The 26,529-nt window shown below is 38.7% G+C and overlaps 1 protein-coding gene and 1 non-coding gene across 2 annotated transcripts in view; both read right to left on the bottom strand.

Moving 5' to 3' along the window:
* Positions 1–26,156, bottom strand: part of STK38L (serine/threonine kinase 38 like) — a 76,496-nt gene extending 50,340 nt beyond the window's left edge. Inside the window, exons 1-2 of the mRNA XM_069489581.1 lie at positions 26,141–26,156; positions 13,697–13,777 (exon numbers count right to left, since the gene is read on the bottom strand). Coding sequence (XP_069345682.1) covers positions 13,697–13,748 — 52 coding nt within the window. The 5' untranslated portion in view covers positions 13,749–13,777; positions 26,141–26,156. The remainder of the gene's footprint in view (positions 1–13,696; positions 13,778–26,140) is intronic.
* LOC138397677 (U6 spliceosomal RNA) lies at positions 5,342–5,448 on the bottom strand. The gene has a single exon (XR_011235809.1). It is a non-coding gene; the product is annotated as a U6 spliceosomal RNA (small nuclear RNA).
* Positions 26,157–26,529: the final 373 nt, after the last annotated feature.

The raw sequence follows: 26,529 nt of genomic DNA, 5'->3' as shown, positions 1-26,529 counted from the left end.
GGTCCAATTTGTTTTATTAATACATGAATTGCTGGAGCAGGAAAGTAGACAATAATTATAATATGCAATTCACAATAATTAACCGAACACTAATTATGTGCCAGGTAATATGCTTAACACTTTATATACATCATCTCACTTGATCTTGATCCTCGCACGAGCCCTAAGAAGTGGTACATAATGCTACTGCCATTTTGCAGCAGGAAAAAACTGGGGCATAGAAAAGATGTGCGTCCTACTCAGTGTTATAAAACCAAAACAAGGACCCTTCACCAGTAGGCAGTACTGCCTCTCCCAAACTATGTGTAGGTGGACAGGCATTATTATCCCTATTTTAAAGATAAAAAAATCTAAGGCTCAGGAAGTTGGCAAGCCTTGGCTAAGGTCACACATTTAGAAATGGAGCCACCATTAGGCTCCCAGCCCAGGACCCCTCCCACTCTGCCTCTAATGCTGGACCTGCTCCACAAAACAAATCTTAACCACCCACAGGGATCAGCCAAGTAGAAAATCCACACCCTTGTTTAAAAGAAAAAGATATACACATATAATACAGAAGAAAAGAAAATCAAACACAAAATGACTTAGTGTCAACATAGCATAAAGGTCATGAGGATGTTAGGAAAGAAAAAAATCAATGAAGTTTCTTTTTGACACAGTCAAGGCTACCTTTAAGTCAAATCATAAAAGAAACTACTTTAGAAAACAATGCATTTTAACGTTCTGATCTATGGGTTTACTTTTTATTTTTGTTTTCCCTATATTTCTTTATGTGTTTCTTTTACAGTCCACATTTAACTGTCAAAGTTTTCAGTACTTATCAGAGACTTGGGGAAACGTTAAAGAGCAATTTTCTGTCCCCAACCCACATAGAAAACAATGTCTACAATTAATCCTCACAGAATCTATTGCCAAGTAGCAAGCAGGTGCAACATTTCTCTGGTGTATTGTGTGTGTTGGGGGAGGGGGGCTGTGAAAGGAACATTAAAAACAAACTGGGGGGCTCATTTCTTCTGAGTGACTTGCATCTTTTAAGGCACTTGGCTGTTGACAAGATGATCCCACCCTTGAATACACGGAAGTTGTACCCAGTCTCACAAAGCACAGATGCAGTCACCCCAGACACAAGTCTGGACTTCCCTCCAAGACAAATATGGAATTCAGTCTGTGTGATGCCTTGAAAGCAGCTAATTAATTTGCAATCCCTTGTTATGACCATACAAAGGAGGGAAAAGAGCTGCCTTCCAAGTCCTTCCCTGAAGGGAAAGCAAGAGAGGAAAAAGCATAATATTTAAATCCCATAGCAAAATTTTAAAACTTTTCCACTACTATACACACCCTAGCTGAGTCACCAGCATAGTACCCTCCAGTAGGTCACCTCAGTGCTATCTTTCCTATACATGGTCATTCTAAGTCTGTGCTAATTCTACTCAAAACTGAATGGACAGCAGGCCAGAGTGTGTTTCATTCTTTTCACTTAGCCATTTAATCCCATAATTTTTAGAGTAAATGCATTGACCTTAATTCACGTAAGTCTTAATCTATAACTAAACAAATAAATCACAGCTGACTGAAAACTATTATCTGAAAACAGCCTATAGCTAATGCAGTAACAGCAATCTAAAGAAAATTGCTTTACCAACCACTGAAAATGTTTTAAATTGAAAAAAAAAAAGATTTGAAGGAGGAAAATACTTTTAAGCTAAAGCTAATAAGTGGACACTATCCCAAATATGTTTAATTATTTCCCGGGTAGTTGTATGAGGGTTCCTAGGTGGCTGTCTTTTAGGATGGCTCTATCTCAACTGGACAGTAACTATCCAAGCCCAAAATCCGGTTAGAGCCCTCTGTGGTATTTTTAAAACCATTTTCCAGTGACCACCCTCCAAATATTTGCATATGGCATATGGGGGATTGAATGAAAGGCTATGAATTCCCTGAAATCTTCCACAGGCCATCATCCACTCAGGGAGATTCAAAACTGATCATAATGGAAGCCTGATCTACCACACGCATCCAGCAGGCAACTCCAGCTCCATGTTTTGCTCCTACTTTAAAAGTACTAGATCCCACCTACCACATTGAAAATGTGTTTTCCCATATTCTTGCCCTCACATTTAAAAAACAAAGTTTTAGGTGAATTCTTCTCTTAAAATTAAAACAGAATTAGGCCGGGCGTGGTGGCTCACGCCTGTAATCCTAGCACTCTGGGAGGCCGAGGTGGGCGGATCGTTTGAGCTCAGGAGTTCGAGACCAGCCTGAGCAAGAGCGAGACCCCATCTCTACTAAAAATAGAAAGAAATTATATGGACAGCTAAAAATATATATAGAAAAAATTAGCCGGGCATGGTGGTGCATGCCTGTAGTCCCAGCTACTCGGGAGGCTGAGACAGGAGGATCGCTTGAGCTCAGGAGTTTGAGGTTGCTGTGAGCTAGGCTGACGCCACGGCACTCACTCTAGCCTGGGCAACAGAGTGAGACTCTGTCTCAAAAAAAAAAAAAAAAAAAAAAAATTAAAACAGAATTAATATTTCTTCAGATACCAAGTTGATAGATATCAATGAATTTATTTCTAAGACTCTACAACTAGACTGCCTGAGTTTCAATCTCTAATTCCATTCCTGCTGGCTGTGTGATCTAACACAAGTTACAACAGCTGTCTAAGCTGATGGGTTTTTTTTTAATCAATCAAAAGGATTGTTGTGAGTTAATACATGTAATGCACTAAGGGTAGTACCTGACTCATGGTAAGTGGTCAATTTGAAGAAACTATTATTATCATTATCACTGCTACCTATCATCACTGTTGTTATCTTTATAATTATACTGCTAACATGTCCCTCTTGCCACCCTTCCAGTATGTGGAAAAATCTATGAAAAGATAATTAGGATCTTGAAGTACTAAGCTAAGTAATACATTGACAGTTTGGTCGGCAAGTTACATATTCCAAACTACTAAGCCTGTTATTTAACATCATAAAGACCTAACTAAATTAACAGTTTAAGATTTATTTGGATCTCTTATAGGCAACTGCTCATTTGGAGAGACAGATGTATCCACAACTAGGCTTCAACACTGAAAATAAAATTATATAAAGGGGATTAAATGGGTAAACTTTCTCCTGGGGTTAAAAAAAAAAAGAAAGAAATAGCAGCAGTAGCAAAAAATGGTAATGAAGATTGAAAGTTATGGGTGATGAAATATAACATATGCACCACGAATATGTCATGGTTATTAATATGTAGAGTATTCAAGATTGTGTATTAAATCTAATTTCTATATAATAAAATGCTAAGTTAAAAAATCATCATCATAGAATGAAAAGCCACAAACTAGCAGAAGATATTTGCAATACATAAAAACAAACAATTATATACAACAATGGTATTACAATAATAATAGCTATTCTTATTTAGTTCTTTCTATGTTTCAGGTACTGTTCTAAACAACATACATGTATCTTACATGCACTAAGAATTCCTATGAATCAATAAGAAAAACATAAACAAAATTTAAAATGGGCAAAAAACCCATATAGGAATTTCACACAAGAGAAAACACAAATGGCCCATAAACATAATGAAAGATGCTCAACTACAATTATAATCAGAGAAATTAAAATTAAAACCCCAAAGAGATACTATTTCATGCTCTAGATTGGCAAACACCTAAAAGGCTGTCAGTATCTAGTTTTGTTGAAGAAAAACAACAATGGGAACACTTATTCACTGCTGGTGAAGGTGTAAATTGGTGCAACTGCTTTGGGGAACAGTTTGATGCTACTCACACACACACTCAATGACCAAGCAATTCCACTCCTAGGCATACACTGTGAAAATACTCCTGCACACGTGGAATAGGAGACAGTGTGTAACAATGTTCACTGGAGCACTGTTCCTATGGGCAAAAAAATAGGAAACAATACAAATGATCATCAACAGAAGTGGAATAAAAAATATTGTGGTATATTCACATAACTGAAAATTGCACAGTGGTGAAAATGAACAATGTACCACTACATGGATGAATCTCAGAAACATAATCTTGAAAAAAAAACAAGTCATAGAAGAATACCTACTGTATGTTTCCATTTACATAAAGTTCAAAAGCACACAAACCGGCCGGGCGCGGTGGCTCACGCCTGTAATCCTAGCTCTCTGGGAGGCCGAGGTGGGCGGATCGTTTGAGCTCAGGAGTTCGAGACCAGCCTGAGCAAGAGCGAGACCCCATCTCTACTAAAAATAGAAAGAAATTATATGGACAGCTAAAAATATATATAGAAAAAATTAGCCGGGCATGGTGGTGCATGCCTGTAGTCCCAGCTACTCGGGAGGCTGAGACAGGAGGACCGCTTGAGCCCAGGAGTTTGAGGTTGCTGTGAGCTAGGCTGACGCCATGGCACTCTAGCCCGGGCAAAAGAGTGAGACTCTGTCTCAAAAAAAAAAAAAAAAAAAAAAAAAAAGATATTGAAAAAAAAAAAGCACACAAACCTAAAAAATAAGATTGACTGAATGAGATATATTCCTAGGTGGTGAAACTATATATAAAAGCAAGAGAATGTTTATCATAAAATTAAAGACAGCGTATATAGTTGCCACCGGGAGGAGAGCGGGCAGGAGATGCTCTGAGGAAGGGCACACAGGGAGCTCTGGGATACTGGTGAAATTGTGCTGCTTCACCTCTGTGGTAGATACTTTGGTGTTTCACTATTTTTCTTTATACTGTACAGATACACTTTGAATTCTCACTTATGACACACTTCAAAATAAAAAAAAATATTAACAATTTATTTCCTTTAGATGAATTGTGGGCAAGTCTACATAAGCAATTCATCATTGAAACAATATATGGATTTCAGACTAGGAAAGTAACTATTTTAGGAAAAAGGATATAAGAAAAACTTAAAGCTTGCAACAGAGGCCAGACATAGTGGCTCATGCCTATAATCCCACCACTTTGGGAGGCTGAGGCAAGAGGATTACTTGAGCCCAGGAATTCAAGGTCACAGTGACCTATGATTGAGCCACTGCACTCCAGCCTGGGTGATAGAGTGAGACCCTGTCTCTTAAAAAAATAAAAAATAAATAAAAACAAATTTTAAAAAACCTGCAACTGAAACTTTAAAATTAAGTCAAATGAATTCATAAGCAAAACCCAACAATAAAGTAATGATATAAAGCATCACTTGTCCAAGTATGTTCTACAAAACATTTTTTTCTTAAATATGTCTGAGGGAAAACAGGTTCTAGCAATAAAATATGTTTGGAAAATACTAAACAACTGAATATCCTAAAAAAGGAAGAGAATTTCCCAGGCCTTCAACTCTGGAATATTTTTTTTTTTTATATGGAACGCTTCACGAATTTGCGTGTCATCCTTGCGCAGGGGCCATGTTAATCTTCTCTGTATCGTTCCAATTTTAGTGTATGTGCTGCCGAAGCGAGCACTGGAATATTTTTTACATGGCAAGTTACACAGTGATTCTTCTAGGATTTGTGTTTCATATAACACAATTTGGGAAACATTTTACAACACAAGCCATACCAGACAGAATATTGCCTTCAAGAATGAGGTGAAAGCAGGAGATGAATACTCTGGTAAAGGGTACACAGATATCCTAACCCTGAGTAGCTGCCCTGTCCAACCTAAGCCCTGGACAGATGGGATTAAACCCCATAACCAAATAGAACTCTTTAGGAACTAAGTGAACAATCACTGTGTTTTATGAACAGGGACACAGCTTTTCTGAGATTCCCCTGGGAAGGGGGGAACGGTGTAGGCATAAAATGCAACATAAAAGATCTAGGTGGAATATAAAAATTTCTACAACTTTTAGGGTCATGGTAGACTGACAGAAGATTAATTGAGGTAGAGATCAATAGAAGCCTCCAGCACAGAACTTTGTGTTTCAAACTGTATCTCTCAGTTTTTCAATTAGTCCTTCCCTGATAAAATTAGATATTTGTGAACTTGACCTGAAAATTCTTCATAATGTGCTTTTATTACCACAGGAAAATAAAATGAAAATGCTCTTTGAAAGAAAATATATAAATACTGCACATTTATTTTAAAAGCTTCTCTGGACCACTATCGTTAAGTCTTTGAACACGCTTACTTCTCTTGGAAACTAACTTCTGAGTGGAAATGAAATATATTTTTAAGAAAAAAGTAGTCAGACACAATGCCTTTGCATCTTGAAATATGTTAAAATATTGTTTGAAAAAGTCAAACATCTGTCACTTCAGGGTACCACAGGGATTCAAACGGAAAAACGTGGTATTGGCAGGAGTTTCTCCCTGGTGAAGGCCAGCGGACTGTCTTCTTCGGAGGGCTCTTGACAAGGTAGCATCTATTACCTTGGCCATTCACAACAACCTAGGCCCAACTCTCAGCCTTACTGGTTCAGAAACTGGATTTTTATCAGCATGAATAAGGTAGTTCCATTGTTTAGATGCAAACAAAACTAACCAAGCTTCAACAAACTTGGAATACAGATTTATTATTAAATACAGAGTGACAAATATAACTGTGACAGAAATAGGAATGCCTGTCTACAGCCATAAATAGCCAATACTTTCATCACAGCCAGACTTATATGGACAGCCAAATCACAATTAGAGATTCCTGGGTACATAGGGAATCATAATAAAAGAAATAAGAGAAATTGAACATTTAATAGTCTCCTTTCATTCAATTTTTTTTAAAATTAAGCAACTACTATGTCCAGATAGTCTTCTGGGTACTAGGGATACAGAGGTCTGTCCTTTCAGGGAGGTCATACCTAAGCAGCAGGTGAAGAGTACATATTTTATAGAAGTGTATTATAATATCGATAAGAGCAAAAAATTTTGGCGGTAATCTAAGTCTTCAACAATAGAACAGTATATGAAAAAAAAAACAATAGAGCGGTATTAAATAATGGTAAGTCCAAATGATGGAAAAAAAAAGAAAAGAAAAAAATGCCAGCCCTTTAAGAATAGTATTTGCAAGCAGTAATTCATCACCTGGGGAAAATTATCATGATACAATGTTAAATGAAAAAGCAAGCTATAAAACTGTACATAGTGCATGATCTCATACACGTACATATATAAATATATGTATATATTTCCTCTCTCTATATATGCATAAGAAAAAGAGCAGAAGGAAAGTCAAATCTTTAGTCAAATCTTATTGATTGAAGTACTATAGTAATTGCCCTTTTTTTCCCCACTATACCTTTTTGCATTTTCCAATTTCCTAAAATAGCATTGCATGCCTTTTCTTACTAGGGGAAAAATTACTTCAAAAGTAATTTCAGTCAAATAAATAAATGAATAATTTTGAAAAAGTAATTTCAGTCAACATGTATACTAAGAACTCTTCAGATGTATCAGTTAGAAGCTATGCATGAATACCAGTTTTTAACTCACACAGGGCTCCTTTCCCATGGCTTGAAGTGATAATCAAAAAGGCTAACACACCTGAGTTTCTTAGCCCTTTGTTTCTCATCCAACAGCCAGTCTCATATTTCTAGCTATTTGCTAAACAGTTCAACTTACACATCTTACAGATAACTTATGCAATCATCCCCAGTATCCTTGGGGGATTGGTTCCAGGATGGCCTTCGTATACCAAAACCCACAGATGTTCAAGTCTCTGCTATAAAATGGTGTGGTATTTGCATATAACCTTCACACATCTTCCCACATAGTTTAAATCATCTCTAGATTACTTATAACACCTAATGCGATGTAAATGCTATGTAAACAGTTGCTATGTTGGATTGTTTTTCATTTGTATTTTTTTATTGTTTTCTTTCTTTCTTTTTTTTTTTTTGAGACAGGGTCTCATTCTGTTACCTAGACTGGAGTGCAGTGGCATCATCATAGTTCACTGCAGCCTTGAACTCCTGGCCTAAAGTGATCCTCCCACCTTGGCCTCCCAAAGTGCTGGGATTACAGGCATGAACCACCATGCCCTGCCTGTATTATTTTTTTAATTGTTTTTTTCCCCCAATAATTTTGATCTGCATTTGGTTGAATCCACAGACGCAGAACCCATATATATGGAAGACTAACTGTATCTAATTATGCCCAAAGGTAAAGGCATAACATTTCCCCCACAGCCAGTCTTCCAATAACCCCTTTTCTGTCCATGGCATTAACCTTTCTTCCAGTCAGAAAGTTTGGATAGCAGCCTTAATTCATCTCTCCCTTTCCCATTTCAAGTTCATTAATAAACTGTCAAAATTTCTTTCATTCCACCTTACTCTTCATTCTCACTTCCATTAGCACATCAGCCCAGGCCCTCATCACCTGGATTATAACAGCAGCATTACTGTACCAGTGTTGGAGCAGTTCTTCCTGATGCCATTCTCTCCCATCTCTAAATCACTGCTCCTTATATAAAACTTAGATGATGTCATTCCTTGGCTTAAAAACTTTTAAAGCCTTCTCTTTTCTACCACTCCAATCTAAACTTCTAGGCCTGGCTTCATTAAACCCCATAATTTGGCCCCACCCTAACTACTTAACTTTATTTTCCACTATTCACCAGTTTCCTCCCTAATCAACCAAGAGACATGCCATAATCAACCTCACCGCTAAGCCTTGGAATATCTAAACTTAAAAATGGTCCTTCCTTTCTCCTCTACTTGTATTTAAAGAACTTGATGAATGTTTCCTCCTCTGCTAAGCTTTTCATGATTTCTGCAACCTCATCTATGTTTCACTTTTCAGAGTTTGTCTAGCGCTTATTACAAATCTCACAATTAAGCATTTAATTACAAAATCTCATGTAGATAGATTTACAGTCATGTATGTTGCCATCTTCCACTAAATTCCATACTCCTTGAAGGCAGGAGCCGTATCTTATTGTTCCCCTAAGTATTTAGCATGATGCAGAGCACACAGAAAGTACTCAAATCTTGTGAACTGATCCAGCAGAAAGTGACCAACTTCAGCTCTAGCCTCCCTTTAACATGTACATAGCAATTTGGCCAAGCACCATCCTAAGGGATGTAACAAGGGACTCTTTAAGCACATTATGAAGGCCCTTTAGGTACAAAACTGGACTAATGAGGGGTCTCTAAGCCCCATACCAGGGATAATAGAGACAGAGTTCTTGGGATTCTCAAAGTATCTCCCAAGTGGATAATAATGAAGAACCTCAAACACCTTCCCATCTCCCTGAGAACAGGCACCCTGCCTTTTAAGAGTGCTTTGACTGGAGTGATTGCCTAAGAGAACTGAATAATAAAACAAAAGACCTGAATAGAGTCCTATTATTCATTAGATGACATTACAGAAATTACCAAATCTCACAGACCCTCAGTTTAATTCAAGTGGTGCCATACTGCTATTAGGTAATTGATGGTAACTGCCAATCCATAAGCAATATTTTCGTATGTATAGTAATAGTGCCCCGTGTTTACGAAGTTCTTTAGAGCAGGGGTCCCCAACCTATGATGAGTTGTATAATTATTTCATTATCTATTACAATGTAATAATAATAGAAATAAAGTGCACAATAAATGTAATGCCCTTGAATCATCCCGAAACCATGCCTCCACTCCCCGGTCCACAGAAAAATTGTCTTCCATGAAAATAGTCCCTGGTGCCAAAAAGATTGGGGATTGCTACTCTAGAGTCTTCAAAAGTCTTTCCACATACATTATCTTTTACTAACTGACCTTTCCTAAATAAAAGGTGGGAGAGACACAAAGTGTCCTGTCAAATACATAACAAACATTTTGTTTTATTCTGAGTGTACTGCAAATATGCTTACCCATATTATTCTAAATTTAAGAGCTACTTCAGAAAGTTACTACTTAATAATTTTATGAGTTTTTTTCACAGAAAATGTAATGTTTTAGAATGTATAACCTATCAATACGTAGCAAAATTTCTATAGTGTTTTCTCCCTTCTAACGAGGTATTTTACCATTCTGTATTCAGTCAATGGAAATATATGGAATTTACCAAATGTAAATTATGAAAACTAATTTTCAACAACATTTCTATTTTTTAAAGTTGACATTTTACTTTAAAGACACAATTTGTATTCAATTTCAATGCAGAATGGCTGGGTTCTCCATACAGATATTATTATTGTCTGGGCTCCAATTGTGAGGTTTCTTGTGGTTTCTTCTAGCAAGTAAATAGTGTTAAAGAATGGTATAAATGGTACATGAAGGTCTGGCTCATACCTTAGCATACAGGTATCTGTAACAGACTCTTTGCTGGAGAAGAGGCATATCTTGCAAAAACTAAGGAAAGAATATGTTAACCCAGAGATTTGCTACTGCTGCTGTGGCTGCTAATAAAAACTAACATTTACTAACTGCTTCCACATGCCAAGCACGATAATAAACTCACTGTATACCATATATATAGTATGTTAATATATGTAAGGCTTTTAAAACTATGTCTGGCAAATAGTAAACTCTACATAAAAGTTTATCATCATGTTCTTCATATCATTTAATTCTGAAAAAGGGATTAATGCCCAGAAAACAGGTATTACTTTACTGTCCATTATACAGACACAAAAACAAGTTTAGAGGGCTTAAATAATTTAATTTGTTCCAGGTCACACAGTTTAAATGGTGGATCTCGAGCATTGTCTAATCACTATGTAATTTTTTTTTTTTTTTTTTTTTTGAGACAGAGTCTCACTTTGTTGCCCAGGCTAGAGTGAGTGCCGTGGCGTCAGCTTAGCTCACAGCAACCTCAGACTCCTGGGCTTAAGCGATCCTACTGCCTCAGCCTCCCGAGTAGCTGGGACTACAGGCATGCGCCACTATGACCGGCTAATTTTTCTATATATATTTTTAGTTGTCCATATAATTTCTTTCTATTTTTAGTAGAGACGGGGTCTCGCTCTTGCTCAGGCTGGTCTCGAACTCCTGACCTTGAGCGATCCACCCGCCTCGGCCTCCCAGAGTGCTAGGATTACACGCGTGAGCCACCGCGCCCGGCCACTATGTAATGTTGATTCATTGATCAAGTGGACTTTCAACTGAAAATGGAAGAAGAGGTAGAAAAAGTTCAGATATTACTGTAACAATGAAAGAAGCTGGGCATGCTGTGGGAAAAAAAAATGACAGTAATGATAATAGTTAAGGAAATTACTTGTTGCAAAAAAACAAATGGGAAGGGTTTTAGCCACAATGTGGTCTTCGGTCCCTGAAAACCCCATACCCAGAATATGGGTATTAAACAAAGAAAGAAAATTGACACTTTACAAATAAGTTTATATGATAGCATGAAGCATCACTGAGATTTGATGGATGGGACTCTGAACTGAACAGAGGAATGGCAGGGATGTAGAAGCATAAAGAATTGCTGATATTCTAGAGACTGAAGCTGACAGAGAAAAAGTTCAACTTTTGGGATATCTGCTAGAATTCTCCCACAGCTAAAATCAACACATCTATTAAATGCCTTGCTAATCTTCCATCTTTCAAATAGGAAAAGAAATATTCTGGGCATGAATGTGACCACTGGGAAGAAATAAGCTGATAAATGGAACTGCTGGAAAATCTGAGAGCAATTAACCTTACAATTTTCACGTTTGTTACAATAGCTGGGAATGGAAATGTGGGACACATTAGGGAACACAAATTACAAAATGTTCAGAGAAAAGAAAAGTAAATCCTGCCTGAGACTCAAAAAAGAAAGATGAGTCATCTGTTTTAGGAAGCTCTCAAGAACAGAAGTCTAGTTAAGCTAGCTTTGATTAATTAATTCAACAAATATTTACTGAGCATCCACTCTGTGCCAGGTACTGTTCTTGGCACTATATAAGTACACAGGTGACACAAGAAACTTTGCCCTTATAGAGCTTACATTCTAGTGGGGAGAAGGGCTGGATAGAAAGTACAGGGGCTAGGAGAGGCATTAAAATCTTAAGGTCATCAGGAGAGGTTTCATTAAGAAGGATGTTTGAATCAGGTGAAAAACAGTGATTTAGAAACCTGGGGGGAAGGTACTATAGGGGGGAACAGTAAGTGCAAAGGCCCTGAGGAGTGTGCTGTAAGAAACAGCAAAGAGTTTGCTGTGCTAAGGGCAGAGTGGAGGGCAGTGGTAAGAGAGAGGAACAGGAGCCAGAATGTGCAGGACCCTGTAGAGACTGTAAGGACTTTGGGTTATTCATGAATTAATTATATCTGTAAGAATTCACACTTATTAGACTCTCTTATACTAAATGCTTGTGTGAAATACCTACATTTTACTAGGTGTTGTGAGGAAAATACAAAGGAACTAGGAAACACGATTACTACCCTGAAGACAGTGTCCATTTTAAACTCTGTTGAAAGTAAATTATAAACTGAAAAGGAACTTCAAAGAATAACCTGGGAAATGTTCTAAATCTGTACATGATTTGATAAAATACCAGATTTAAACTCTGGGCTTTAGAACAAATAATTCTCAAAGTTATATCACAGGGAGAATCCAGGAAAGAAGAATGAGAGCAGGAAACAGACAATTAAAGAAAGAGAATGAGTCAGAAAAACATGGAGAAGAAAGGTATAGCCAAACAGTATTGCTCCTCTTTCTTCTAGTCACATAGAAAAGATAAAAATTTGAAATGGTTTAGTCTAAGAAACAGAATTCTCTATAAACTGCAAGGATATTAATGACAGAAAATGGGAAGAGTCTGAAAAGAATGGCTGCACAAAGGAGCCCTTCAATGAACTCAGATTTTAAAAGACACAGAAAAAGATAAGAGGGACACGTAACACGGATGCCTATAAAAGAAACACAGGATGATATCAGGAAGTAAAATGCCCACAATGAACTGACTGTAAGAAAATCATGAAGGGTTACAAAAGGGATTTTTGAATTTATGTCTAGAAGAAGAAATTTATAAAAGGCCTAGGGGGTGAGGTGATTAAGGTAAATGGTATAGTTAATACGTGACAGGGAAAAAAAAAGAAAACCACTTCTATTTTGTGTTTTAAAAACCTTATACTTGAATACCACCTTACAGTTTACAAAGACCTTTTACATACGTCTATTTTACAATATCCTTGAGAAGCAGGTACCACCGCTATTTTATAAGGAGAACTCTCAGGTTCAGTGTGCAGCCCGCCACTCAAGCCCTGCCTCTCTTGGCCTGCAAGAATGACAGCCAAAACTGGAGTGTCGGGACAAAAGGGCTGAAGCCCAGGACAGGTGAGAAAGCCATGAGAGTGCTGCCCTCGAGGCGCTGCAAATCTTCTGACTTGGCCAGGTGCGTACCACGGACTTGCATGTGAATTTTGCTGAATGCTGTTAAGTACTCTTTGACAAATTAAGAAGACCAGAGAGCTCTGCTGAAGCACAGGAGATACACAACTCATCTTTCAAAATGAAGAAAAAACATGAACATTACAAAAGAATATGAATGTTACAAAATCTTAACTGTTGTGTTTATCATTCAGCCCGAAGAAAATTCTAGAACGATTACAAAACAGTTTTTGAATAGACCGAGATGGGTGATCACTGAGAGTCAGCATGGGTTCAGCAGGCACAAGCCTTGCCAAGTAACTATTCCTTTGGCAAAGCTGCAGGACAAATCTATGTGACTCTCTGAAAGGTATTTTTTAACAAGCTCCACTCTCCAAGACTTTCGGGGAGGAAGGGAGATATGGGCTGAATAACAGATGTATTTATAATTGATTAAACAACAAAACTCAGAATGCTCATAAATAAGTTCTGTAAGACTCACTGGACTTAGGCAATACTGTGACCAACGATCTGGATAAAGCTTTTGACAACATCCTTATTAAAATGTAGGGATGATGGGAACCTGGGGAGAAACATGAAAAGTAGGGCAGCATTTAGAAACCAAAACAATTTTAACAGAAGATTAACTTTAATAAATGAAATTTAATCGAGAAAATGTAAAGGATTATATTTGGGCTCAAAAAAATCAAATGCTATGTATACATTGTGACAAACTGTTACATACATAAAGAACAACTAAAGATTTTCATTGAATAAAAGTCTGACATAAATTAAAAGTATGAAATGGCTGCCCGCCCCGCCCCAATTTACACAATCTTAATCTTAGTCTGAGTTGATAGACACACAAGGGCAGGAACAAGGAAGATGAATGCCATGCTCTGTAACGTACTGGTTGCCTCATACCTGGAGAAGCGTTCAATACGTGGCAATGCCCTGTCATCATACAAAGGGGGAAAGTAAACGCCCTCATAATTTGAAAATTAAGTCACCCTCTGGGAGGAACACCAGCATGCATCAAACGGAATGGTAGAAATTAGCCATCAACATAAGTAATTCCAAGAAAACATGTGACTGAAACAATCTGGGGATACTCAAGTCCAATCAAAAGTGAGCAGGGTACAGTTTCTGGGAGGCAGGATTGGAACATGAAGAAAGCAGAAACTGTGTCAACTGCTGTTTTCTTCTGGCTAAAGAAAAGACTGTTAAAGGGGGTCCCATTAACCTGGGGTTGTGGGGGAAGCAGGAGTTTAATAAGCAAGACTTTGCCTGCTTCCCCCCAACACTGAGGTGAAAGGATGCTAACCACATCCAGAGCAGCGCTGGGCAGGTGCATCCTCCTAAAGAGGCCCCACTGGGTTATCCTGGCTTAGTGACACTCCCCATTAAGATCACCTGTTTGATTAGAATGACTGGCTTTCACGTAGATTCTCCCATAGTGGTGAGAGTGTGCCCAGTAAATTGCAAGCTTCCACTCTAGTCACAGTTAAATTAATAAATTCACCAATGGACATTCTGTTTTTTATGTCAGTCTCTCTGTCACTTTCTAAATATAAGTAAATTCTCATAATTCTGATGACTTCTAGACACAAAGAAAAAAAATTCACAGCTACGGACTTGAAAAAATGAGGTCTATACATTAAAAATGACAATCTGTACCCAGGCTCTACCCATCTGAGAAGCCCTGCCTTTCTTTATGACAAATCTATTTGACCTAAAACTGAACCACGCATTTTAAGTGAGAAAACTAACAAAATGAAACACGCAGATGGGAGTGACTAGGAGGGCAATAGATCTGGAATCCATGATTTTTTAACAAATTAAATGAAGCTGCTTAGCCTGAAACAGACAAGATATAAGACAGCCATCTTCAAATATCACTCTTGCGGTGATATGAAATTATCTCTAATTCTGTGATAAGAACCAGTGGAAAGTTTTACATAAGGAAGAACTTTCCAATTAACACTGTTCCACGCCTGGCACATAGCAAATGCTCAACAGTGTTATCTATTATTGTGGTTTAAGATATTACAATAAAAAAGCCACAAAAGAAATATGTACCAGTCACTGCAGGAGAGCCAACAGTGAGGCACCTAACCCTGACAGGAGGTGAGAGTTCAAGGAAGACCTCCCTGAAAGAGGAAATGCCTAAGCGGAATACTAAAAAAAAGCACAGGAATTACCCAGAAAGTGTAGGAAAAGGCATTCCACAAAGTAGAGTGAGACCCAAGGTAAGAGAAAGCTAGTGGTTCAGTATGATCAGAGAGGTGAGCACTGGGAATGATGGAAGATAAGGTTGGAAAGCTAAAAAGGCGCTGCTTCATAAAGGAATTCCCATGCCATGCCACGGAGTCTGGAGGACACCGCTGGGAATTACTGGAAATTGCAAAGATGGGAGTTATGTGATCAACTTTATGGAGAGCCTTGTGGCAGCCACATGGAAGACAGATTGAAAGAGGACAAGACTGGTGGCAGGGAGGGATGGGTGGTTCAGTAGTCTGGTGCCGGAATGAACATTCTGGCACTGGAGAACGAGCAAAGACAAAATTCAAGAGGCAGCAAGGGGGCCTTAATAAATGACTGGACATAGTGATAAACAAGGAGTCAAGGGAGACTTCCAGGCTTATGGCTTAGGCAACCAAATCGAGAATAACGTCACGCATCGAGAGAGGCAAGGAGCACGAGAAAGATTCTGGGAAGGGAGAAGATAAAGTCAGCCCTGGGCAAGTTGTTGGATCCAAGTTATGTGTGGAACACACCACAGTGGTGATATCTAGGACACAGATGGACAATGAAGCCTCAAGCTCGGGAGAGAGGTCTGAGCAGGACGTACAGGTTTGCAGCCACCATGGCAGAGTGGTCACTGAAGGTATCAGAGCTCATGAGAGCACCCAGGCCTGCAGTGTGTGGCGTGAGAGGGAAAGAGAGCCGCGGGTAGAAGCCTGGAGAATACCAACCATTGAAAGGAGCAAAAGTTAGCTATACTGTGATCTGTTAAGTTTCTTGTTTTTAGGCAAGGAACTTAAAGTTTAAGGCAAAGACTAAACATCCACTTGTTGGAGATGATGTAGAGGGAATTCACTGCAGAGAATTGGTCTAGATGACCTCTACAGCATCTTTCAACTCCAAAAATGAATCAAAAACTTCAATACAGCATTTCTTACAATCTGAGAAATAACTTTTTACCACCATTACAGAAAAACTAAAATCATACGTATTTTCATTTTGTGGCTTTGTTAGACCAATAATTTTTTAAAATCCTAAAGAAGAAATTTTTTGCTGCTTGATAATGTTTTCTGAAAGAGAAAGAGTACTTGGTTTTCTTGAACAGGAAAGCACGGGCTCTAGATCTAATTTCTTACCCTATTTTTCCTTCTGTGGGTCAGGGCATACTGTTGATTAGTGGGAGAATGCAGTTTTACTACTAGTAAAAACTCAAACACATGTTCCTACTTATTTTTCCCTTCACTTGCTTCCACCTTCTGCCTGACTGAGGCTATACATAATCTATGGATTTAGATCTTAAATCTTTTACTACATTTCAGAAACGTGCCTATAATTTTTCACTAATATTTAAAATATGTTGGCTTCTGTTTCCCTTTCTGCTCAATTCTAAAAATAAAGAGACACAGGTACATACACAGTTCTTTTTTATTAAAGCCAGAAATGTTGATTAAAACAAACTGCCATTTTTGGCATAACAATACACCCAGTGTATTTTTAGACAGGACTGCTGGCAGCTCAACTTAATCCTTAAGTATGGCACTGATCCCACCAAGTGGCACCTGGAGCAGGTGTGAAAGGTACTTGACCTCTTTTAACCATATGTACTTTTTTTTCCTGCCCCCACCCACCCCATGCTTCTCCTATCTCTCTGCAAACCTGCTTCTCCTTTTCCTTTTCTTGTCTTTCACTTTCCTCCTGGGAGTGCCCATAAACTTTTACTACTACCAATAACGGCACTAAAGCCAACACAGCTGCCAAATCTTGGCCTAGAAATACAATGGATATAATTCTAATTGGAGACTATCATTAACTGGTTGTCCTCAGAAAACAACTGTTTTAGTGGCCTAGTCCACAGGACAGAAAAGATAACCTCTGCAGAAAGTAAACCTATGTGAAAAAGAAACCTGTGGTGCTTTTTAGCTCTAGCAATCCAGTGTAGATTACAGGTCTCTGAATGACCAACAAAGGACAGTGGGCTGGGACTAGAGACAATGTTTGGCACCATTTGAAGTTTAGAGTCATGCTAAATCATTAAATTTTATTATTTTAAAATATAATAAGGGTTAGAGTAGAGCAGATGGGGAAAAATCAAGGCCAGAACCAGAATAAAAAGACTTCAACACTAGGTATTATAGTACTGGGAAATTTTTAAGGGTTCCATAAAACTCCCCAGGAAAGGTAAATAATGATGTTCCTACCACAACCTCCTTCCTCAATCAAGTGCACTTGAAGTATGTTTTGATGCAGTATTCTCTTTATACGACAACACTAGTGGCTCCAGGCACTCAAAGAAAAGGTTTTTAGTGGATTTATTTTTCTTTATCTTTCTAGCTGATGGTATCATTACTTTTTGTGTTTAATTTCACAAAATGGAAGGGAGAGACATTGGCACTACCCTTGCAGGCTGGGAGTGGGAGGCGCCGCAGCAGAGGAGCTTCCACTGGGCTGTAAGAGGCAACAGAAACTTTTCCTTACAAAAGCTCAGAGTGCCAAGCTGGATAAAATAAACATCAAAAAGCACAGCAAGGAAAAAGTTCATTGATCCTATCCAGCCTCATGTCCCAACACTAAAACAACCCAGGTTCTTGTGGCTCCCTGAATGTGCTTCAGTCCCTGACATCACTATGTGATAACATCTTCCTGCAGCCTGTTGGCCTGAAAAACTCCTACTCACCCTTCACCAAACACTCCCACCTCCCTGGAAAGCTTCTCTCACTCTCTCCCAAACAGGTGCCCCTTTCCCTGAGGCGCACCTCTCACTGCCCTTTCATTATAGCAGCTACACCCAATTGCAGTTATTTCTATACCAGTGCATGGGGCCCTGTGGTCACCTGCCAGCTTTCTGAGAACCATGTTTTCCCATCTCTACATCTTCTGGTACAGTGTATGTACCTCATATGCAACTCACAGAGAAAGAGCTCCCTAGGTCTCAACATGAAGGGGCAACACCCATCCACCCAAGTCTCTCCTTTCCAATCTCACCTAGTTTAGAACTTCACTATCTATCTCCTAGAATATGTAAATTAATCTCTTCATTGGTCTTCCCATTTCTGGTCTCTCTTCCCTTTAATCCATTCCGTACACACTACTGCCACTAGAATCTTTCTAAAGTACAACTCTGATTAAATGTACCAAGCTGAGCCGGTGATGATGCAGAGAATGAAAAGCTGAAAACCACCTATTCTCTGAGCTCAATGGGCTCAAATCCAATAGGGCAGAGAGAGACCTAGATAATTAACATACAATTTATCAGGTGCTTTAGAGATATACCCAATTTATGCTAATCCCTCTGCCTAGCATGTCCTTCACTCTTAAATGGTCAATTCATATTTCACTTCGTATAGGAAGCTTTCCTAATCTCCCCAGCCAGAAGCAATCTCTCATTCCTCTGCTCTCACAGTGCCCTGTTATGGGCTTATCACCTTGTATTTGAATTACAGTTATTTGTACCCATACATTATACCTCTTACTGGATCAAACTTTTCTAAATGGAAGGGCAATACATCTTACCCATCTCTATTTTTCCATGGTACCTAACACAGTGCCCTGCACATAGTTGATAAATGTTGAATTATGATGATTAACCTCACAAAAACATTATGAGTTTGTGATTCCTTTAGCATGTTGCCAGTATTAAGAATATCAATGGGTCAAATATACGCAATGAAGTACTAAAATTTTTCCACTCTAGCCAAAAAAATAGAAAAAGTCTATTCTGCTTGGCTAGATAAGAGTCGACATATGGAGAACATCCTCAACCAGATTTGAAAATGTCCAAATGAAACAGATCTCTATTGTAAAAACACAACAAAGGGCAACTCCGTAGCACTATAAACCAGGCAACCAGTCTCTGCTGACAAATATAGAAAAGTCATACGGGGCAAATATGGTATGGCACTTCCATAGTGGGAGCAAGTCAGTGGGCAAATGCCTAAGTAAAAATAAACACAGCTAGTAAAAATTAAATTTGATAAAACAAGTTACCAGTATACAATAATATTTCAAAAATGGATCATTAAATAAGCTCTCTGATCTCTCAAATAATACAACTTTCCATAAGTGAATAGTACCTGCAGCTTATCCATTTTGTAAGGTTCACATCCAATTTCCTACAGCAGTGCTACTGTAAGATATCTCATCAAGCGCTTGTTAGGATTCCCAATTCTTTAATTTCACTTTTCCTATCTGTCCTCCTTTCACCCACTCCTTCATCATAATTGTTTTAGTTAGAATGCAAGCAGCTGAGTGCAGGATGAGGTAGACAGCAATTTAACTAAGAATTGAGGACTTTAACATTTCAAGATTAAAAATGCAGAACTAAAATTCCAGCTTCTTAATTTTGACAAAAAAAAAAAAAACAAAGCTCAAGGCTCAAAACTATAACACCTTTTAAGAAAACGCTGTGCTATAATGATATTTACCTGCTCTAATTGGCTTGAATGAAGTCAGAACATTGGATTATACCGTTTATTTCAGCATTAAAACTGCTGAGGGCAAGAACCTTGTTTCATCAACTAATTTTGTAGAGTCCCTTAGTAAACACTCTAACTGTAGTAGCTTTTAATTTCTCAGGAAGACCATGTGTTAAATAAAGTGCTTATACTACATGATTGCTATGTGGATTAAGTAAGAAAATGTGTAAAAATGTTTCATAAAACTAGAAAGCACAATACAAATACAAGGTGCTCCTAGTATTTTCTTAAAATAAGTACTAAAAGCAAATCCTCCTCTACAGGAAATCTGAATATACATGAATTATTTCTGTATACTTTTCCCAAGAGAATTTATGTTTGATATGCAAAATTATAAGTAACTCATAAAGGGTAAATTACAAAAAAAAGGGGGAAGGAAAGGGAAGAAAGAAAACTCATGTGGGACCAGAAGAGGGAAGTATATTAAAAAGAAAAGGAGAAGTTTTTATAATAAAATAATGCAATACAAGACAAAGCAAACCTGGGTCTTGGGGATCAATTTCTAACTTCCCCACCACTTCCTATCTATCTGTATGACCCTGGGCAAGTTATTTCACCTCTCTAAGCTCCAGTTTCCTCATGTGGAGGTACAGATGATAACTCATAGGGTTGCTGTGGGGATTAAATGAGATAATATAAATAAAGTACCTGGCACTATGTCCGGTACATAGTAAGTGATAAATAGTTACTGTTGTTGACAAAATTATTAGACCTATACCCTGACGGGTGACATTCAGGAATAAAAAAAGAACCAGGAACCTACAAAAGGGAAAGATGAAATTTAGAGAGCTAAATCTGTATTTTACCATTGGAAGATGAAGTTTGAGAAATATAGATTACACAAAGTATTTTTCATATTAAAAGTACAAATTACTGTGTCTCTAGGATTGCTGAGGAATCTAGAGAACTGTGGTCAAAATCTCCAAGTCATAAAACCAGAACAGCAATAACTATTACTATATTCATAAAAGCAGAATAGTAATGGGAGAACCAGACCAAAAAAAAAAAAGTGCTTATTAATGTGCACAGAAGCTTCTTTGTCCCAAACTCAATTTTCTAAACTTTCAAAGACTGAATGAAAGCTAGACTCCATAGCAAAGGCACAGCAACTCTGTATGCCAAAAATAGATGGTATTAGCAATTACGCACAGTCATTTTAGTTTCTGCTATCTTGTTCTTTATTCTGGGGAAGTGTGTTGTATTTGTAGTTGACTTGAGGTGTTAAACATTATTAACTCGATCCTATTCAGAAACTGCAAAAGTAGTAAAAGGGTTCTAAGAAGTAAGAAAAAGAGGAATAAAATTCCTTCCTGAATCAGATGAAGAGATAGTAAATAATTTAAAAAGGTAAAAAAAAAACAATGAATGCTACCTGTGCATATGGGATCAGAGACTTATGTGAAAATTCTATACCTGTGAAATCAACGAGAATCAGCAAAAAACAGGGAAAACAGGAAATCTTCCATTGATGTTGGCCAGAAAACCAACATGAATTTGGGTTGCCAACTGGACTAGTATTAACTCAGGAGAAGGCAAGGAGCTTGTTCAAGAATTTAAAAGCTAAGCATAGCACAAGTGCTACCATCACAAGCCACAGACGACTGCCAATGCTGGAGGCCTGTTTGAATTGATACAATATTCAATGTGAATGGTCAGGTCACCATAGGACCTGTAACCGCTAAGGTCTTCCCTAAGATCTGTGCAGAGATCATCTAAGAGGGAAGCTACCTGCCTCAGTGGATTTTCAATGTAGACAAAACCGGTCTCTTGTGGGAAAAGATTTCTATCAGCAAGGAGGTAAGAGTATGTCTGGTCTCCCTTTGATGGACCAACTCACGTTCCTTTTTACTAAAAACAATTTCAAAACCAAACCTGTACTTAGAGGACCTTGTAAACTTTATATAACAAAGCAAAGTTGATATCTGAGCAACTCCAAGAAATTATGGGCTGAAGATCCTGAGGATTTTGTCAATCAGGGGATGGTAAATGGAAATGGCATATCTACCACCACTACCAACTTGTTAAAAAAAAAAAAAAACCACACACTTTTTTTGGGTTTTTATTTGTTTTGCTATCTGTGTCTTCGTTTAATATTGTAAATATATGTACTTTAAATCCTGGCTTTAGTTTTGCTTCTTTTCCCATTAGGCTTTAATCTCATCAACCATGAATTGTCTTACTATAGGGAATTTTTAGAACCTACCCTGCTCAGTCAATGAGAAGACATTTATTATATTTGTTCACAGAGACTATGACTCTGGAGCTCTGCTTGGAGTATGGTTTAATCAAGGGCACTGACAAAAGAGCTGAAGATCTTGCTAGACAGTTAGGAAAGGGCAGGCAGTACCTATGCTCACCTTCTGTATTCTCTGCCTACATAGACTTTTTTCTAACCTTTAAATCCAATTGAATTTACTGGGGTTCCAATTCTTAGATAACCAATAACAAATGTGGACTATACCTGAAACTTCATAAATAAAACCAGTTGGACCATTCTTTCAACAATAATTTACAGTGCTGAGTAGGTCTATACCTGGCACAATTTCTATAGCATCTTTTGTTTCACAATCCCAGAGAACTTTCAAAATTGCCCCAACATAAAATTTCTCTCATTTTATACATGTACAACACTCTATTCAAAACATTGTTTCTGCCACTATAAGCATGGCTGTTTGCGGAAATAAAAACTAAAAGGGCTGGGACTGACATTCAATCATTAACTACATTCCAACTTCATAATTCAATCCAAAAAATGCCCAGTGCCAAGTGGTTTTAAAAATGACAGGACAAAGCCAGGCACACTGGCACACGCTTATAGTCCCAGTTACTCAGGAGGCTGAGCTGGGAGGATTAATGGAGCCCACGAGTTCAAGTCCAGCCTGGGCAACACAGAAAGACTCTGTCTTTAAAAAACAAAACAAAAAAAAAATACAGGACAAAATACACAATTATTCCATTAGGCAAAGGAGTTAATATAGATATAACTGCTCACTTCTAAATCCTTATGGGCATCTACAAGTAATAAAGAAAAATTATCAAAAGTCCTACTCAATAGTTACATTTAATTTATACCAAAAATAAATTAAAATATCTAACATGCCAAATAACTTATTTACCAGGGTTTTCATTATTTTGTAACTCTTTCTAGAAAACTGATCCCAAAATTTAGATGCCATAGAAATGTATTTGCCCAAATCAATTCTTTGAAACTGTAGACCTGAAAAAGACCATCATGAATGGGAGACAAAGTAAGGATAGTGGTTAAGAACAGCAATACAGGTACAAGCCAGAACATCCACGATGAAATCCTGCTTCAACCACTGACTAGCTATCTAACCTTGGTACCTCAGTTACTCCAGCTGCAAAACTGGGATAATAAAAATACCTACCCCATACGGTTGTTATGAGAATTAAACCCAGGTAAATAAGCAGTACATGGAAAGGATTTAGCAGCAAGCAGGCAGCATTGTATAAAGCGTTTGCTTATTATCATTATCATATGACTAGATCACCCAAACCATCTACACAAATGCCTTTTCCTACTCAGTCTTCCTTAATTGGTCTAGCAGGATTTGATCCCTCCCTCTTTTGCTTCCTCATAAAATGCATTTTGTATGACAGTTATTTGGGCGAGTACATTTCCCTCCCATTAGATTACATCTCCTTAAGGACAGAGACCAGAGTTCATCTGAGTGTACAGGGCAGCAAACATTGTTGCTTTTCACTTCCCTTCCTCTAAAGATTCTAAACAATAATACCCTGTCAATTAGCAAACCTGTACCTGGAGACAGCAGGCTTATGTAACCAATGCACCCAAGTACTGGTCATATCTTGCTAAATATTCTCTTAAGATTTAGACAAAAATTTAGGGGAAGAATGAGGGGAGAAAAGGAGGATTCACTTAATGTTTTTTAGCTACTGACCAAAGATATCTTTTAAATTTTTAAATGTCTTAAAAACTTGCTTTCATTATCTCATTCAAAAAGACCACGGTGTTTTAATATAAAAGTACAGTATCATAATTTCTGCATATGTCAAGTCTAACCTAATCATAACTTGCCCATCTGCTGATTTTAATGTGATCCTAGATGACAATATGCTTGCTTGATTCACCCTACACTAATTTGTGTAAAATAAAATCATTTTAATATTATACTGAGATGCAAATTTTTCTGGCTTGATTTGTGTCCTCTTTTTTTCCTCTTAAAAAAGTGCCACAAAGGAAAAAAAAAAGCCTCCAACGTATCCCAGATCACTGGGAAAACACTTTCTAAAGTATGTTACCCAACTTCACTAACATGATGCTGCCCTTACTTTGAAAAAGCAAAACTTTTCCGAAAACAAACAGCTGAATTGAGTCCACTGCTTTGTTATCGTTTTCTAGAAAGTACAATTTTTCCTTTGTCCTTACAGCATCCTACCTCTAGAAATTTAATTTTTAGAGTAAAAACTACCGAGGACACCTATTTTTTTGCACAAATAATCTTAGTCTCTATTCTTTGACTTATTTTAAAACAAACTCAAAACCAAAAGTCTAGAGAAGAATTGCTCCTATATAATGTAGCTTTTCTAAGCCTAATTTTTTCATTCCCAATGCCAGGGCCTTTCAAAAAAGTACAAAAACTACACCCAGCTTTGCTTATTATTCTAAACACATCCCAACCAAATGGGAAACATTATCAGCCATCTTAACAAGGAGAAAACAAAGCTAAGTGAAGTCAAATCGAAAAATTTTTTAATTCATTGTACCTCTTTTGAGATCAGGAGTTCTCAAATAAAAGTACTTTGATGAACCTATGCAATGAAATTATGAAAATGTCATAATTTAACATCATATTTTGGACTAATTTCTCTCCCCTCAAATAATCTTGAGAGTGGTTAGTTAATTCACATACAATACCTCTCTCCCACTGGGGAGAGAGTATAATAAAGTTAATTGTTTTAGATATCCTGAGGCTTAGAGAGAAAGGCCAGAATTCAAAGAGGTTTCCAGGATCCTATATACATATATGATTGAGACAAAGAACTTTCAAAGATCTGCACTGGGTAAGCAAAACTGGACTTAAAAACAATAGACCCTACCTTAAAGTAGGGAAACCTGTCAAATTTAAGCCCCTTCGCTCCCCACCCCCCCAAAAAACAAGTTCTCACTCATCAGTCCTCCTTTTACAACCAAGAGGCATATAAACTTAAAACACTTAAAGTTGTTCTTTCAGATTTTAGCAGTAACAAAGCTAATACTCAGGCCATTTCCAAGTAAGTGGCTTCTATCAAAACTTACCACAAGTTACGTGAAATAGCCAAGAGTGTTGGTTCTGCATTTTATCAACTAAGGAACAACAGCATCACACTTTTGGACAAGCCACCACTTCCAGCAACACTAGCCCTCCCCTCGCCTCCCATTTCTTTTTATATCATTCCTCCACACTTAGAACTCGAAAAGCGATTCCACAAAACAAAAAAGTAGCACCAATAAACGGGAGGCCACTGGTTTTGAAAATAAAGTTTGCTGTCAAACTGGCAACTTTTTAAAGGTGAAACGTACCCTGCTGAATCGGGTATAATCTTTCCTATTCCCGTACCAAACCACCACTCATTTGCCCCCGACACTAAAAGTGAAAAGAGGAGTGGGAGAAAATGATGTTGCAGGGAAGGGTCTACTGTTTCAATGGTAGGGACAGATTTTGAGGCTGCTTTTGAACACTTCGTGGCTTCTGGGAGCTGGGAGGCTTTACTGTGTCTCTCAGAGAAATGTTTAGCAATCTGACGCATCAGTTTTTAGGAATGGTACACAAAACAGCCCCCACAATTGAAGAGCCATGCCTGGAATCCTCCCTCTCGGTGACATCGGCTGGAGGGCACGGGACAGGAGAGCAGGGGCTACCAGGAGAGGATCGCGACATTTGTTATTGTTTATGGATCCCAGGCAGGGACCCGGAGCAGGGTGCTCGGGGCCGAGGAGTGGACGGAGAAAGGCGCAGGGAAGGACAAAGATTCCTCCCCGGGCTCCAAGCTACCTCTCCGGACACACGGGGCCAGTAGTACCCCGGGGAATTAGAGGGCCAAGGCCGTCGCCGCAGCTTCACCGGAGACGTTTCCAGCCCCGAAATTAGCCCAGCTTCCCCTGGACACCCGAAGACACCTAAGATCCCCCCTGCCTCTGCTCGCAGAGTTGGGGCTGGTACCGCGAGCCCGGGCCCCCCAGCCGAGCGCCGCATCCGCGCACTCACCTGCCTCCGGTCGCGCCCGCGGCCGGCTCAGCCTCCGCACGGACCGCAGCCGGCCTGGCGCCCGTCCGCTCCCTTCTCCCCGCTCCGCCCTCGCCCCGCCCCCGGGAGGTGGGACCCGCGGCCGCGCCGGAATCTCGGGGCGGCCTCCCTGAACTCTCGCGAGCCCTCCCTCCTCGGCTTCTCGGTGGCTGGGCCGGTCCGACTCGCCTTGACGTCATACGCACCACAGCCGGAAGTAGCCTTCTGTCGTCAACGCCGGCCCCAGCTCCAGCCCCACCCACCTCCGCCTGGTGAAGTCCTGACTGGTTTAGGGAGTTGGCTGGGTTGTCACCCCTCTCCCTCTCTCACCTGCCTCACCTCACTGCCCTTTTTGCTCAAAACTAGTTCAG

The sequence above is a fragment of the Eulemur rufifrons genome, chromosome 16 (genome assembly GCF_041146395.1).
Source record: "Eulemur rufifrons isolate Redbay chromosome 16, OSU_ERuf_1, whole genome shotgun sequence".
Classification (NCBI taxonomy): domain Eukaryota; kingdom Metazoa; phylum Chordata; class Mammalia; order Primates; family Lemuridae; genus Eulemur; species Eulemur rufifrons.
Note: the sequence above shows the minus strand (reverse complement) of the source record. Positions and strands in the feature narration are given on the sequence as shown.